This window comes from Saccostrea cucullata, unplaced genomic scaffold (assembly GCF_032062105.1).
Source record: "Saccostrea cucullata isolate Sc308-1 unplaced genomic scaffold, CSIRO_AGI_Scuc_v1 ctg1034, whole genome shotgun sequence".
Classification (NCBI taxonomy): Eukaryota; Metazoa; Mollusca; class Bivalvia; order Ostreida; family Ostreidae; genus Saccostrea; species Saccostrea cuccullata.
Window position 1 is genome coordinate 385,265 of NW_026932728.1, and position 12,617 is coordinate 397,881.

The window sequence follows — 12,617 nt, forward strand, 5'->3', positions numbered from 1 at the left end:
TATTCAAAAAATCTTCATTTCAGTGTAACTCATGTTTCTTGTCGCGGAAAGTGGGGTGTCCTAAAACATTACGACGAATATTTCTGTCTCTTTTCTAAGGAAATGGGCGTGTCGTTATGTTATAATTGACGTTTAAAACATGACTCAGAACGTTTCATCCAAATGGAAAATTTTACCACTTCAATGCGCTTCATTGTACGTTTAAAAGTGTTTTCCTGTATAACAATCCAGATTATTTTATCCTCTCTCTATTTCTCTCATAAACGAAGATAATTCAATTTTGATTGGTTTAATGAATTTAGAAATAGACATTTCTTCCATAAAATTTGAAAATAAATAATATCTCCCCAAGTCGCTGTCACTTATATGAGAATAATTGTGACTTTGGTTCAATACCTTTGATAACTTTTTTTTATTTAAAGTCATCTTCATTTTTGTTTTTATCAGGTTCTCTCACCGCTTTGGAAGAAGGATATGGAGATAACGAACAGTATTCAATATCAAATTACATAAAACAATACAAAATAGGAGCAGAGCAAACACAGACCTCAGAAACATCAGAGGTGGGATCAGGTGGCATGGAGGAGTGAACATCCCCTACTGACCGGTCACACCCGCCGTGTGCTCCTTATCATGATCGGGAAATAACAGAAAATCCGTCGTCAATTCAGTGTGTAAATCATGGACTAACATTTAGTATGTAAAATGTCAGTCAGCATTTGACTCAATGATTATTGATAAATTGTATTTGCTGACAAGGTCATTGTATCGATCGGAAATAATTTACGTATAATTATTCATCTGTTGTAAAAATGAGGCTTCGTTGAGATAGATGAAATTATCAAGTCCTTTACACAATACAAAATTTTACTTCAATGTTTAATTTAAATGAGCGTAATCTTTTCATATCAACTTCAGAGTTCTTTTATGTACAATCAGAATGATTTTAAAGATTACAAGATGAAAAATCAGAGAGAGTTTAAGTTGAACTATATATAGTTACTTGATTTTCATGTATATATGACCGGTACTAGTATTGAAATAACAAAACAGTATTCAAGCTCAAAAGTTCACTATAAAATCAGGAGCAAAGCTAACATGGACCCCCAAAACATCAGATCAGATCTGATGGGTCCCATAGAGGAATAGCCAAAAATGCCAATGTGTTCTATACTGTAATCGAGCAAACGTAAAAATATGTAGACAGTTTGTTGAGACATTTCAGTATGTTGATAATAGTCTAGCAATTGGTATAAAATACGCCAGTAAGCATTCAAATTAATGATAGATTCTACTAACTACAAGGCCATTTTATCGACCATAGAGCTTGCGAAAAGATTACTTCAATCAAACTGTTAATATCCTTGTTTCATCAATTTGTTTGTCAATACCTTCACTTGTTCTAGAAAGTGTTTGCAGTGTACAACGAGCATGCTCCTGCATATCGAATTAATTAAGAGACATAAACCACAAATGCAGGTGATATAATTCTAAACAAGTATGGGAAGTGGTCAATAGAAAAATTGAAATCATCTGGTTCACCATAAGGTCCAGATGTTATCAATTTGAAATACAAGTATCAAAAAAGGAAAGAAACTGAAATTGAATTTAGTGTTTGGGTATCTTTGAAATCAATATTTTTTAAACCTTCAGGGGAAAATATACAGAATGTCTCTAGGTATATTTACCCCAAATTAGCAATTCCACCCAGAAACAAATGACTTTCCCCTTATAATTAGTTTGCAACATTTCTGAATTTGTTCAAATTTTGATATCTTTTATATATTGAAAAAAAAATTGTCATTTAAACTTGTTTGTCAATACTTTACCTCGCTTTAGAAATTGTACATACCTAGAGCAGGCTCTTGCGTATCAATTCAACTGAGAGATATAAACTACGAATGCGGAGGTGATGAAAGTATATTGCTGCATAAGTAACGAAATGATGGATTCAAATAACTTTGAAAGCTGATGATACTCTTGTTTTATCAACTTGCTTGTCAATATTTAAGTCGTTTTAAAAATTGTTCATAAGTAAGTAGAGCATTCTCTTATGTATCGAATCAACTGAGATATGTAAACTCCGTATAAAGTTAAAGTCATCACGTTTTTCGTAGAGCTTGGTTGACATTAGATTACCATTAACTTCTTTTTCAAGTAAAATATTCAAATGTGAAACAGATATGACATATATACATGTGTACAAGAACCTACCAGTGTTCCCAATTATCGTGAAGTTTTAAAATATACAGTGGTTATAGCGTCTGCTCTGGTGAATTGATTCTTACATCGTGGGTTCGTGTTCCACTTTGGGACACGGAGACCGGTCCTTCGGATTAGACCAAATGAACCGAGGTCCCGTTTTGCAGTAGGTGATGACACGAACAAGATCCCTCACTGCTAAATGGCTGTATGTGCAGGGTTGACCAGCACGTGTTGACATTAAAGAAACAAACAAAAACAAACATTCTAAAAAAAATATTCTAAAAGAAAAAAAAAACATTTAGTTGACGGTTTGAACATTCAAGTCTGGCATAGGACTCTACTTATTAATAAAAAGCATAAAATGTTAAAAATTATTCTTATGATACATATAAGTCAAATAAAAATTTCTTGCATGGATTTAAGTATATTTGCAACTCATTTTGAATAGAAATGAAATTAAAAATAAAGAAATCGTAAATTTCCATTAGCGCAAAGATATGTGACTTTGTAACGCCTTCTATGTAAATCCTTACCGAATTATGCCCAACATTCTGATAGAATCTTACAAAATGCTCACACTCTACCTGCGAAACATTATTTTAGTTACTAATTTATCTTTGATTATAAGTGATATCACTAATATATATGCTTTAGTTTATTTGGATCTGGTAAACGTTCTATAATGTTCAAAACCCTACCTCTGTATAACCATCGTATAATGTATTTAAATTTCTGTCACTAAAAACCCATAGTTGTGAAACAACCTTTAAATCTATAATAGTAAAGCGATGATGTTATTTTTTTTTCAATCATTTCAAGTATTTTGATTGGAATGATGCTTGTTGCTTAATCTTGAAATATTACATGAACAAACAAAAAAAAAAAAAAAAAAAAAAAAACAAGAATTAACTTATCCAAAGTTGTAGCTATTAAAGGAAGTATAATAAATTTTAAATCATTATATATTTTAAAAATTAGAAATTAATATGCAGTTTAATCACACACACACACAAAATAATTTACTTATTCTCGCGGCCAGACATCCATATTGAATTGAAATCACAAAGTATACAACATATATAAGTAAGACGTTTTGTGTCTCCATCAATATGAATTCATTCGCTTTAAAATCTTGAAAAAAAAAGCTTTAAAACACTAGGTTTTCCTTGTCGTGAGTAATGCATAAATCAGCCACGGAATTTGCTGATTTCAGTTTTTTAACCTATTCATTTATAAACATTGGTTAGTTTCTTGAACTTTTTTTTTTACCAATAACGATGTTATCAAAATATTAACTCTTTTGGATATGAGGTATTTTTTGTGGAAGTATAATCAATCTCTAAAGCAAGTAAGAAACTTTCCTTTTGCAAGTCAAAAATTACACTAACTGTGCAATATTAAATTGGCATTTGGAATATATATATAACTATGTAATATTATTTCTTTTTGATACCTGCCATCAATACAACCTCCTGAGGACAACATTAGGCGTATGCACAATAAAATTTTAAAATAAAATTGAAATCACTAGCAATGTGAGTGACACACAAGTGAATATGTACTGATAACTACACTTTACAAAGATGTAACCTTTGCAAAAATAAAAAGATACTCTGTGATGCATATGTCAAAAATTGTCTTTGAAGTTGTGTTTAAGAACTAAATGCCGTGCTCAATACCCTTTGAAAAACGATTAGATTTCTTGAAGTCCTCTTTGACGACAAGCATAAAATTTATTTGAAGTTAATCTCTAGAAATAGATATGCCCTCTGTCCTGAAAGGAGACTGACTGAGAATAACAAATCCACGCAGAAACCTCACTAGTACTACCTCCATAAAGGAGATACTCTCAGATCAAGATAACCCCTACCTTAACCCAATACATGATCTATCACTTGTAGAAAAGGTTTAATTTACAATTACAAACAGTTATCAGTATCACAATTTCTTAAACGAGGTTAATTATTGACAAATAAGTTGATGAAAGAAGAATAGCAGTCTCGTTTAAAGTCATAATTTCGTAAGTTCTATGGTCGATACAATAACCTTGTCGGCAAATACAATTTATCATTGAGTCAAATGCTGACTGACGTTCTTCATACCAATTGTTAGTCAATTATTTATACAATGAATTGACGACGGATTTCCCGTTATTTCCCGATCATGACAAGAAGCACACGGCGGGTGTGACCGGTCGGCATGGGATGCTCATTCCTCTATGGCACCTGGCCCCACCTCTGATGTTTTGGAGGTCCGCGTTTGCTTTTTGGATTTTTTTATCTTGAATATTGTTCGTTATCTCCATATGTTTCGTCATAAGTCCTTCAGTCGAGATAATTTTGAGGAAGGAGAATGGAGAATGGAAAAACAGTAAGGGACCAAGTACCTTACAGGAGGAAACATACCCTGTCAATCAATCAAAAACGTTGAGAAGCCTACTTATTGATCTGACATGTAAATAGAGTAAACAGTACTGTTGTCTTGTTTACTAGTATTTTACAATCGCTAACAACTTTTTTGATATTGTATGCACTGTAGGTTAAAAACAAACCAACTATATTTTGCTTTTGGAATCAAAGTCATAATGATGTCCATAGAATTTACGAAATACCTACCCTTAACGATAATGCTAAAAGCCCTTTTACATAAACTTCTTTGTCAGCTGCACTTTAAAAATTGTTGAAACAGAACTTTATATAGTGAATGGAATCATTTTATAGACATGAATCATTTACAGACGATTATCGAATATAAAGAAGATAAAGTGTCGAAAATGACATGGGAAGCTAAATAAAAGTAATTCTGTTTGTGGTCATTTTTTTCAAAATTTATTATAACAGTCTAGAGTCAGAAATTTTACAAATATGATTTGATTTCTAAACCGGTAAGACAAATTTATTTTTAATATTAAATTAAAAATTTAATCATTAGAAACTAATTTTTAATTCTCTATAAAGAAAATAAATTATCAGAATAAATTCCGATTATATATCAAAATGCATTTTTTATATTTATGCTTAGTACATCTTGAATTCTATCTGAACAAATAATCGAAAGGCGTCGAGAAATGAAGAGCCATTGAATTTCACAACATGTTCCAATATTTTACAGACTTTACAAACCCTTATCCCGTGTTAATTGAAATTCAATATTTACATAGGAAAACACTTTTTGTTCTATTACTATGTGCTATCTTTATTTCAAATGCTGTATACAAACATCAGATTACGCCATGTACATACCATTATTTTTAAAAGTAGTTCTTTTTATAACTTAATAACATATTTTAAAAGAATTACAAGTAACAGCTTTTTAAAAAGCTTGCCTGACTAAATCAATCAATTTATCTGCATGAGGAGTAATAAACCTTTTGAGCATTATAAATTAATACTTTTGTGGGTTTAAAACATCCTAACTTAATATTTTGAGAACTTATGTAATTGAAATCTTGATTTTATTTAACTTGTCACAGTAGAAGAATCATCTCTACACTTCATACTAAAGAGTTGTCTGCAAGTGCAGTGATCTGCCCATGGATCTAAATATCCTGTTATAAAATCTGTAATCAAATCATGCATTGTAAACATTTTAAAAGATGGATAAAATTAAATACACATTTTGTTGGGGTGTATTTTCTCCTCTGAAGTAAACAGTAGTAAAGTGTGTTCATTTTTTTCTTTAAAAAAAGGGGGGGGGGTAGTGACACTATCGTGCTAGTATATTGAGAACGAAATAAGTAAATTCAATATTTAGGCCTTTGTGAAAAGAAAAATCCAAGAATTTTCACTGTTTTCTTATTTATTGTGTGCATCTCAGTCGGAACAGAGACATATCATGCATCAGGAGAGGCTGACTTGTTACTATTGGACTAGTCCATTTATGGAATAAACCAACCGCGGGATCGGGAAACAAATTAGAAAAATCATTTCTTAGTGTTGCATGTCCATATATACTGATGTATACGATATGTTGTTTTAAAGAATGATATAAAACTTGTAGATAGAATTTCTGAGGCATTAGAAAGGTTTTCATGGAAGTTAGCACACCCATTTATACGATAGAACAATCCAAGGAAAAGGCGCGAAGATAGCTTACTAGTGACATTTGGTGCGAAAAGAGCGAATCACCCCTTTCGTAGAATATAAATGGACTGATCCAGTAGTATAGAAATGCAGAAAAAAGGATACTCGGACATGTTGAAACGGCGAATCACATGGAATAATCTGTTCCATGCATAAAGAGTAAAGGAAGTAAACATTGCAGTATTTTGCATCAGTAATATCATTCTTTTTTCTGAATACGGTTTCTTTTAGAATGCAGGTAAAGAATTCCAATGTAAATCAGCTTGCACAAAATCTAGCTCTCTAGATATGATCGCACACTTTCGGATCTTGGAAATATCAATCCTTATACAGCCTGACGCCGTGACGTCAGGCAAAAAACGATCTATTTTCTTGCATAACAGGAAAGACATCTATTGAAATATTTAATAATTCTCACTGATAGTAAACTCAATTATTTTAAAGATCTATTCCCGTCCCTTTTATTCGAAATAAATGACGTACACTTTCCAGATATTTTTTACAATATTTTTGACGTATCAGTAGAAATTCGCAACCGTGGGTGGTATTCATGGGTCGATTTTCGATACATGCGAAACAAATAAAATTTCTAACTCACATCATATCAATATAGTACATGTACAATACTTATGGCACTTCCCAATATCGCTTTTACTGTTCCTTTGTATTAAGTTTCTGGTGAAATCCAACTGTTGAGTTGGTTTTTTTTTTATTTCCTGCATTATGAAATCTCGTGAGACTAGTATTGAAATGTAAAGTTATTTTTAAGCGAAACTATAGTGAGAACTATGATGAATGAGAAAGGACAGTTCAGCGCCACCCATCCCTCATATAAGAAAATAGATGGCACCCCTTTTTGCTTAAAAATATTATTGTGCTTACCAATGTCGCTTTTATTTTCTTTTGTATTGGATGTCTGGTGAAATCCAACTGTCGAGTTATTTATTTTTTTTTTTATTTCCTGCATTATGAAATCTTTTGAGACTTTTATCGAAATGAACAAATTCAATATTGGTGAGAGCTATAATAGCAATGTGCCACTGATAAGTTGTGCGCTATAGTTATCAGATAAGCCGCAGGCGCTTGACGATTTTAACTTTTATTTTCATTAATAAAAATATATCCCCAATAGTTTTTAATTATGGTAAAGGGGATATTTTTATTTATAAAAAAGAAATGTTATTTATACATGTATAAAAACGTCAAGCACCTGTGTTATAAGCTACTGATTTAAGGAATAACTGTCTTATTTTTCGATTTCATGATGTGATCAATCGATTGGGTTGCGTGATAATTTGCATAAACGCCGAAGGCGTTTATGCATAAAATTATCACGCAAGCCAATCGATTGATCATCTTCATGAAATTGAAAAATAAGACAGTTATTCCTTATATTTACATGCTTTGATTCAGCCAATCCACGTGCTCCAAACCCTGCTACTGTCTAGCTGTTTGTTCCGCCCTGCACGTGGATTTTTTTTTTTTTTTTTTTGGAACCGCGCCAATACATTGATGGGAAAATAAAGTACATTTACAATTTGTAATTTTATTTCGGACAAAGACATTGGAAATGTAAATATGCAGAAATGCAGATTATCAAATGTATCTGGGTATAGACAGGTATTCTCAGTAGTGTCACATCTCAGCAAAGATTCTGGATAGAGCAAGGAATAATCAAAATGATTATGGCTTTAAACATTAGTGTAAATATTTTTGTATCATCAACTTGTTTGTCAGTAACTTATCTCGTTTCAGAAATGGACCGTAAGTGGAACATGCTCATGGTTGTCAAATCAACTTAGAGATATATAGCCAGTATACACTTCATAAGGGTATATTGCTCCATAAAAGAGGCGTTAAGTTTATCATAAGGCTTTGATGTTGTCATTATCTAGGGAATATCTATATACATATATATGACATACTAGTAGATGTGTCACACTCGGTGGTAAATTTTATTTCAAGCCCATTCGGGTGTATCTTGTAGATATATGTGATTGGAAATAACTAATTCCAATTCATAATAAACCATTGATTATCGATATACCGGGTACAGTGTAATATCTAAGTGACCAGTTGAAGGCCACTAAGCAAGTTTTTCTTAATCTTCTCATGTATAGGTATAATACAGAATTAATTCTGTTTCATATGGATACAAAGACAGACCCTATAATACAGGGAAGAACCAAACATTTATTGAGATATTGAATTATAGTACTGAAGTTTAAATGTTAAAGAGAATCACGAATATCTAGGTCATCTGAGGTGGGCTCAGGTACCATGGAGGAGTGAGCGGACAAGGTAATTGTATCGATCCCATAAGTAGAGCATGCTCAAGCGTATCAAATCAAGTGAGAGATACCGGTATGTACCCGGTATGCACATGATAAGGTATCTTACTGCAAAAGAATACATAAAGTGGTTATCTTACAATATCTTTTGTTTACATTTCATTGCAGTTATAGATATATTTGTTTTTGTTTGAATACAGCACCGACCTTTGCAACAGTTGTTAGTGTCTTTGGTACATGTATCTTACCTGAACTTGCGTCATAAGAGGAACACAGTATAAAACTGTTGTGTTTGTTTGCTGCTACCAAGTGTCATATAGCATAGGTCCGTCTATGCACCAGTGACGATTGATTTCACTGAACAGTGACTAAGTGAACGGTTTTATATACAGGGGACTCAGATATAGCAAGAGGTAAATCAAATATGGCAGCCAAATTTTTTTTACGAATCGTGTTCAGCTTAAATGCCAGGTTATAACATAATATCTGAAACAAAAAAGACAAGCAACAAATAAATATCACTCGCAAAACTAGGTTGATTTATTCATTTGAGGTCAGAAGGTCAAGTTCAGAGACTGATAGAAGGAAACCAATCTAAGATAGTATCAATTTTAGCATTTTATAATCTAATTCTTGTACAGAGATGTTTAGCGGTAAGAGTTTTCCTGGGTCAAAATGACAGGGACTATGACAGCTAGGTGTTGATCAAATTTCCAGGGGCCATTTCAGTGAGTATCACTTGACTTTAACGTCATAAACATCTTACAGAGACCCAGATGTATCGTGCCCAGGAATCAAGTATGTCAGTTTCAGTCCTAGTCCCCCCCCCCCCACACACACACACACACACCCTTACAGCACAAACGAAGAATAACTGCGCAAGATTCAACTTTTATCAAATAACTTGTGACGTGACATTCCATTATACTATAACCTCAATCCGTTTGTAAAAATAGATGTATAAGAAAGACAGTGTAAGTTTAAAACATCTTGTGCAATGCATAATTATTACACAGATATCAATAATACTAGTATACAAAAAGTTACTTGACGTATTCAAAGAAAACAAATTACCCGTCTATACATGTGATTCTAAGATATGTGCATTACAAAATGCCAGAATGTATATAGTTTTCATCCTTAAATGCTGTTGAGTAATTAACTCGAACTACATGACTTTAGAGCAAACGCTGCAAAGGCTCCATCCACTGCGCCACGCAAAACTTTGCTTCTTGAGCATAGCCTTTGGGGTTGTGGCCATTTTTCAGACCATTTTGATCTATTAAAGACACGTTGACTCAATACCCCTGGCATTGCGAGGATGCTGCCATTGGGGTAAATGTACAAATGAATAAAATAAATACCATGATTATTAATTAACTAACCGCTATGCTGCTCTTTACAAGCTCATGATAATGTTTTGTTAAAAAAATAATTATTATGTTTCTTTTAACATGAATTTCTTTATATCATTATTAATCATATTATTATAGCTATTGTGTTTCACCTTTCCGTTATTCCGTCATACATACGAAATATTTTCTTTCTATTTTTCTATATATTTTTTTCTTACATTATCAGTATCTTATACTAATACTGTGACAAGAATTACTTTTATGCTTCAGTCCAAAACATTGATACAAACTCTCCTTTCAATTTTGTTAATCACTGCGGTGGTGGCGGAGCCGTAGGAATGGTTGGGAGGGAGGTTTCACTTTCAAACAAATCGAACACCTCCACAAACATCGACCCATGTGACAAAGCCAGCCTTGGGGGCCCGTCAGGACGAACGTTTATTTCTTTTGGTCGTATAATTGGACAGCTTGATTTCACCTTGCCGAAAAACTTCCCTTCCATTGTCAAGATGTCGATGGCATTGGATTTGGAATCGGCAACCAGCAAGAACCCACGACCATCAGTGCATGTTCCAACGGGCTCTGACGACCCGCTATACTGGCCAATGACAGCGCCGCTTTTATTTAGGAATATGACATTGTTTTTTCTCCAGTCACAGATTATAATAGCATCTTTAATTGAAACGTCGATTGATCGCACCAAAATTTGTCGCGGTAACGGAAAGTGAGCTAGAAGGACGCCAGAAGTGTTTATGACGTCAATACCTGGGGTCCCAAACGGGGAAGAAACTCCACATACTAGTGCTCCATTCCTTTGATCGTAAGCAAGACAGGCGTATCCATTTCTTGTAGCAAAACGATGGCTAATCAGCATTGTTCTTCCATCTAGTATTTGAATTAGCATAACCATTCTTTTTCTGGGAATAGTTATACCACACGTCATTGGATTGTTCAACATTTCAACCACATTCATGGCGCAAACGTCCCATGGTTCGCCATCCATGAATTTTAAGCTGTGGAGAAATTCGCCAGTTTCCAAATACATTTTGAGCTTACTGTTGAAACGATCAACCAACATCAGTTTATCTTGCATCCATGCAATGGCAACTATTGGGCCAGTTCTTACATCATCGGGTTGATGTGTTCGAATTGACAACGCGTGAGTAGCATACTGCAGAGGGTTGGAAGTATGAACTGTGTGTTGATTAAAACTACCTCTCTGAGGAATATTTGTTCCCCGACCCGATCTACTTGAAGATGACACGTTGGAGGAAAATGAGTCCGACAGTCGAGGTGACCTCCTGGGATTCCTATTTCTGCCCCCTGGTGTCAATAAAAATGAAAACTGTTCACTTGGTTCGTTCTCTCCAATAGCCATCCAGTAGGGGGGAGGGGGTTCCTCGGGAGGATCCTCCTCTGCATTATTAGAAGACGAATTCGTGAACTGAGGGTCGGTAGGGGAAACTGCCATAGAGTTAATATCATTTGTTGGAGGTGACAGTGGTTGAGATTCTATTGCGTGATCAGCAGAATTTGTCGAATTCTCGATTCCTATTGTGACTGTCTGACTTTCATTTTCTATCCCCTCGTCATGATTTGTGGTTAAATCTGACCCTGACTGAGGGTGTGCTTCTGTCGCATTGTTTGTGGCATCATCATATGACCTTTCATCGGAGATATCCGGCTCCAACGTATTGGGCTCGGAGAGATCATTTGTAGGGGTATTTTCAGTGCAGTCATCAACTTGGGGATTATTTGTTTCATCGCGTACTGTTTGATCAACTAAAGCACCAAAATTGGTCGCTAGAACAAGATCTTTCTGTTCAATGCCTGACAGAAAGTTAACATTGCACGCTACGCTCCCAATCGTATCTAGCAAGCTTCGACATTTTCCAAAGTAGGAACTAATCTCGTGTACAAGATCTCCCATGAATAATTGTGTTTTGTCGGTATAAACATTGCTGAATATTTTGAATAACGTCTCTATTTCTTCTGCAAGCATCTGCTTTCTTTTCTCTTTCATGATACTCTCGTATTCGTATTTTTCAAATATTGAATCTAATTCAGAAAGAATGTCAGCACTTTGCTCTTTCAGGTAAATAGTCATATCCTCAATAAATTTACAGTAGAACTCGGTTATGCTTTGTCGTAAATCTTCTCTTTTCTGAGAGACGATTTCTCGTGAGTCGGGCTTTCCTAAAACATTAGCCCTTAAATCGTTTGCTTGCATTTGAAATTCATTTATGGTATTTTCATCTTTGTGGTGGTTATTTTGGCCTGCGTTTTTTGCCTGCAGGGCAAGGGCGATTAGTCGGTTTACCTGAATATTTCCTGGTGTCGTTTCCATTGCACATAAACGACACCTCACTGCATTGTTTTCTGTATCTATCATTTCCTGGTCGATACATTTCTTACAGAAAGTGTGTAAACAGTCCAATTCTAGTGGATCAACAAATAGATTCTCACAAGAATCGCACGTTAAGTAATCCATGTTTACATATTTTAAATGCCCAGGTATTCAGGTGCGTTTGACACCTTTACAAATTCTATATTAGGAAATACCTTGTAATGAATAAATAAGCGATGAAACAGAATGTTTTTATCTATGTGTGTACGTAATGCATGACTAAAATGAAAATAAAACGATAATTGAACAAACTCAATTTTGGAAAGATTACTGAATT

At 34.0% G+C, this 12,617-nt stretch overlaps 1 protein-coding gene across 1 annotated transcript; it reads right to left on the reverse strand.

The window, feature by feature from the left end:
- Positions 1–10,243: 10,243 nt before the first annotated feature.
- LOC134235927 (uncharacterized) lies at positions 10,244–12,424 on the reverse strand. Its single transcript, XM_062718102.1, has one exon. It carries the CDS (start codon positions 12,422–12,424, stop codon positions 10,244–10,246), a length of 2,181 nt encoding a protein of 726 aa, XP_062574086.1.
- Positions 12,425–12,617: the final 193 nt, after the last annotated feature.

Bases quoted from the DNA above. Each gene is read 5' to 3' on its own strand.
- LOC134235927 (XM_062718102.1), bottom strand. From the start codon at position 12,424: ATGGATTACTTAACGTGCGATTCTTGTGAGAATCTATTTGTTGATCCA.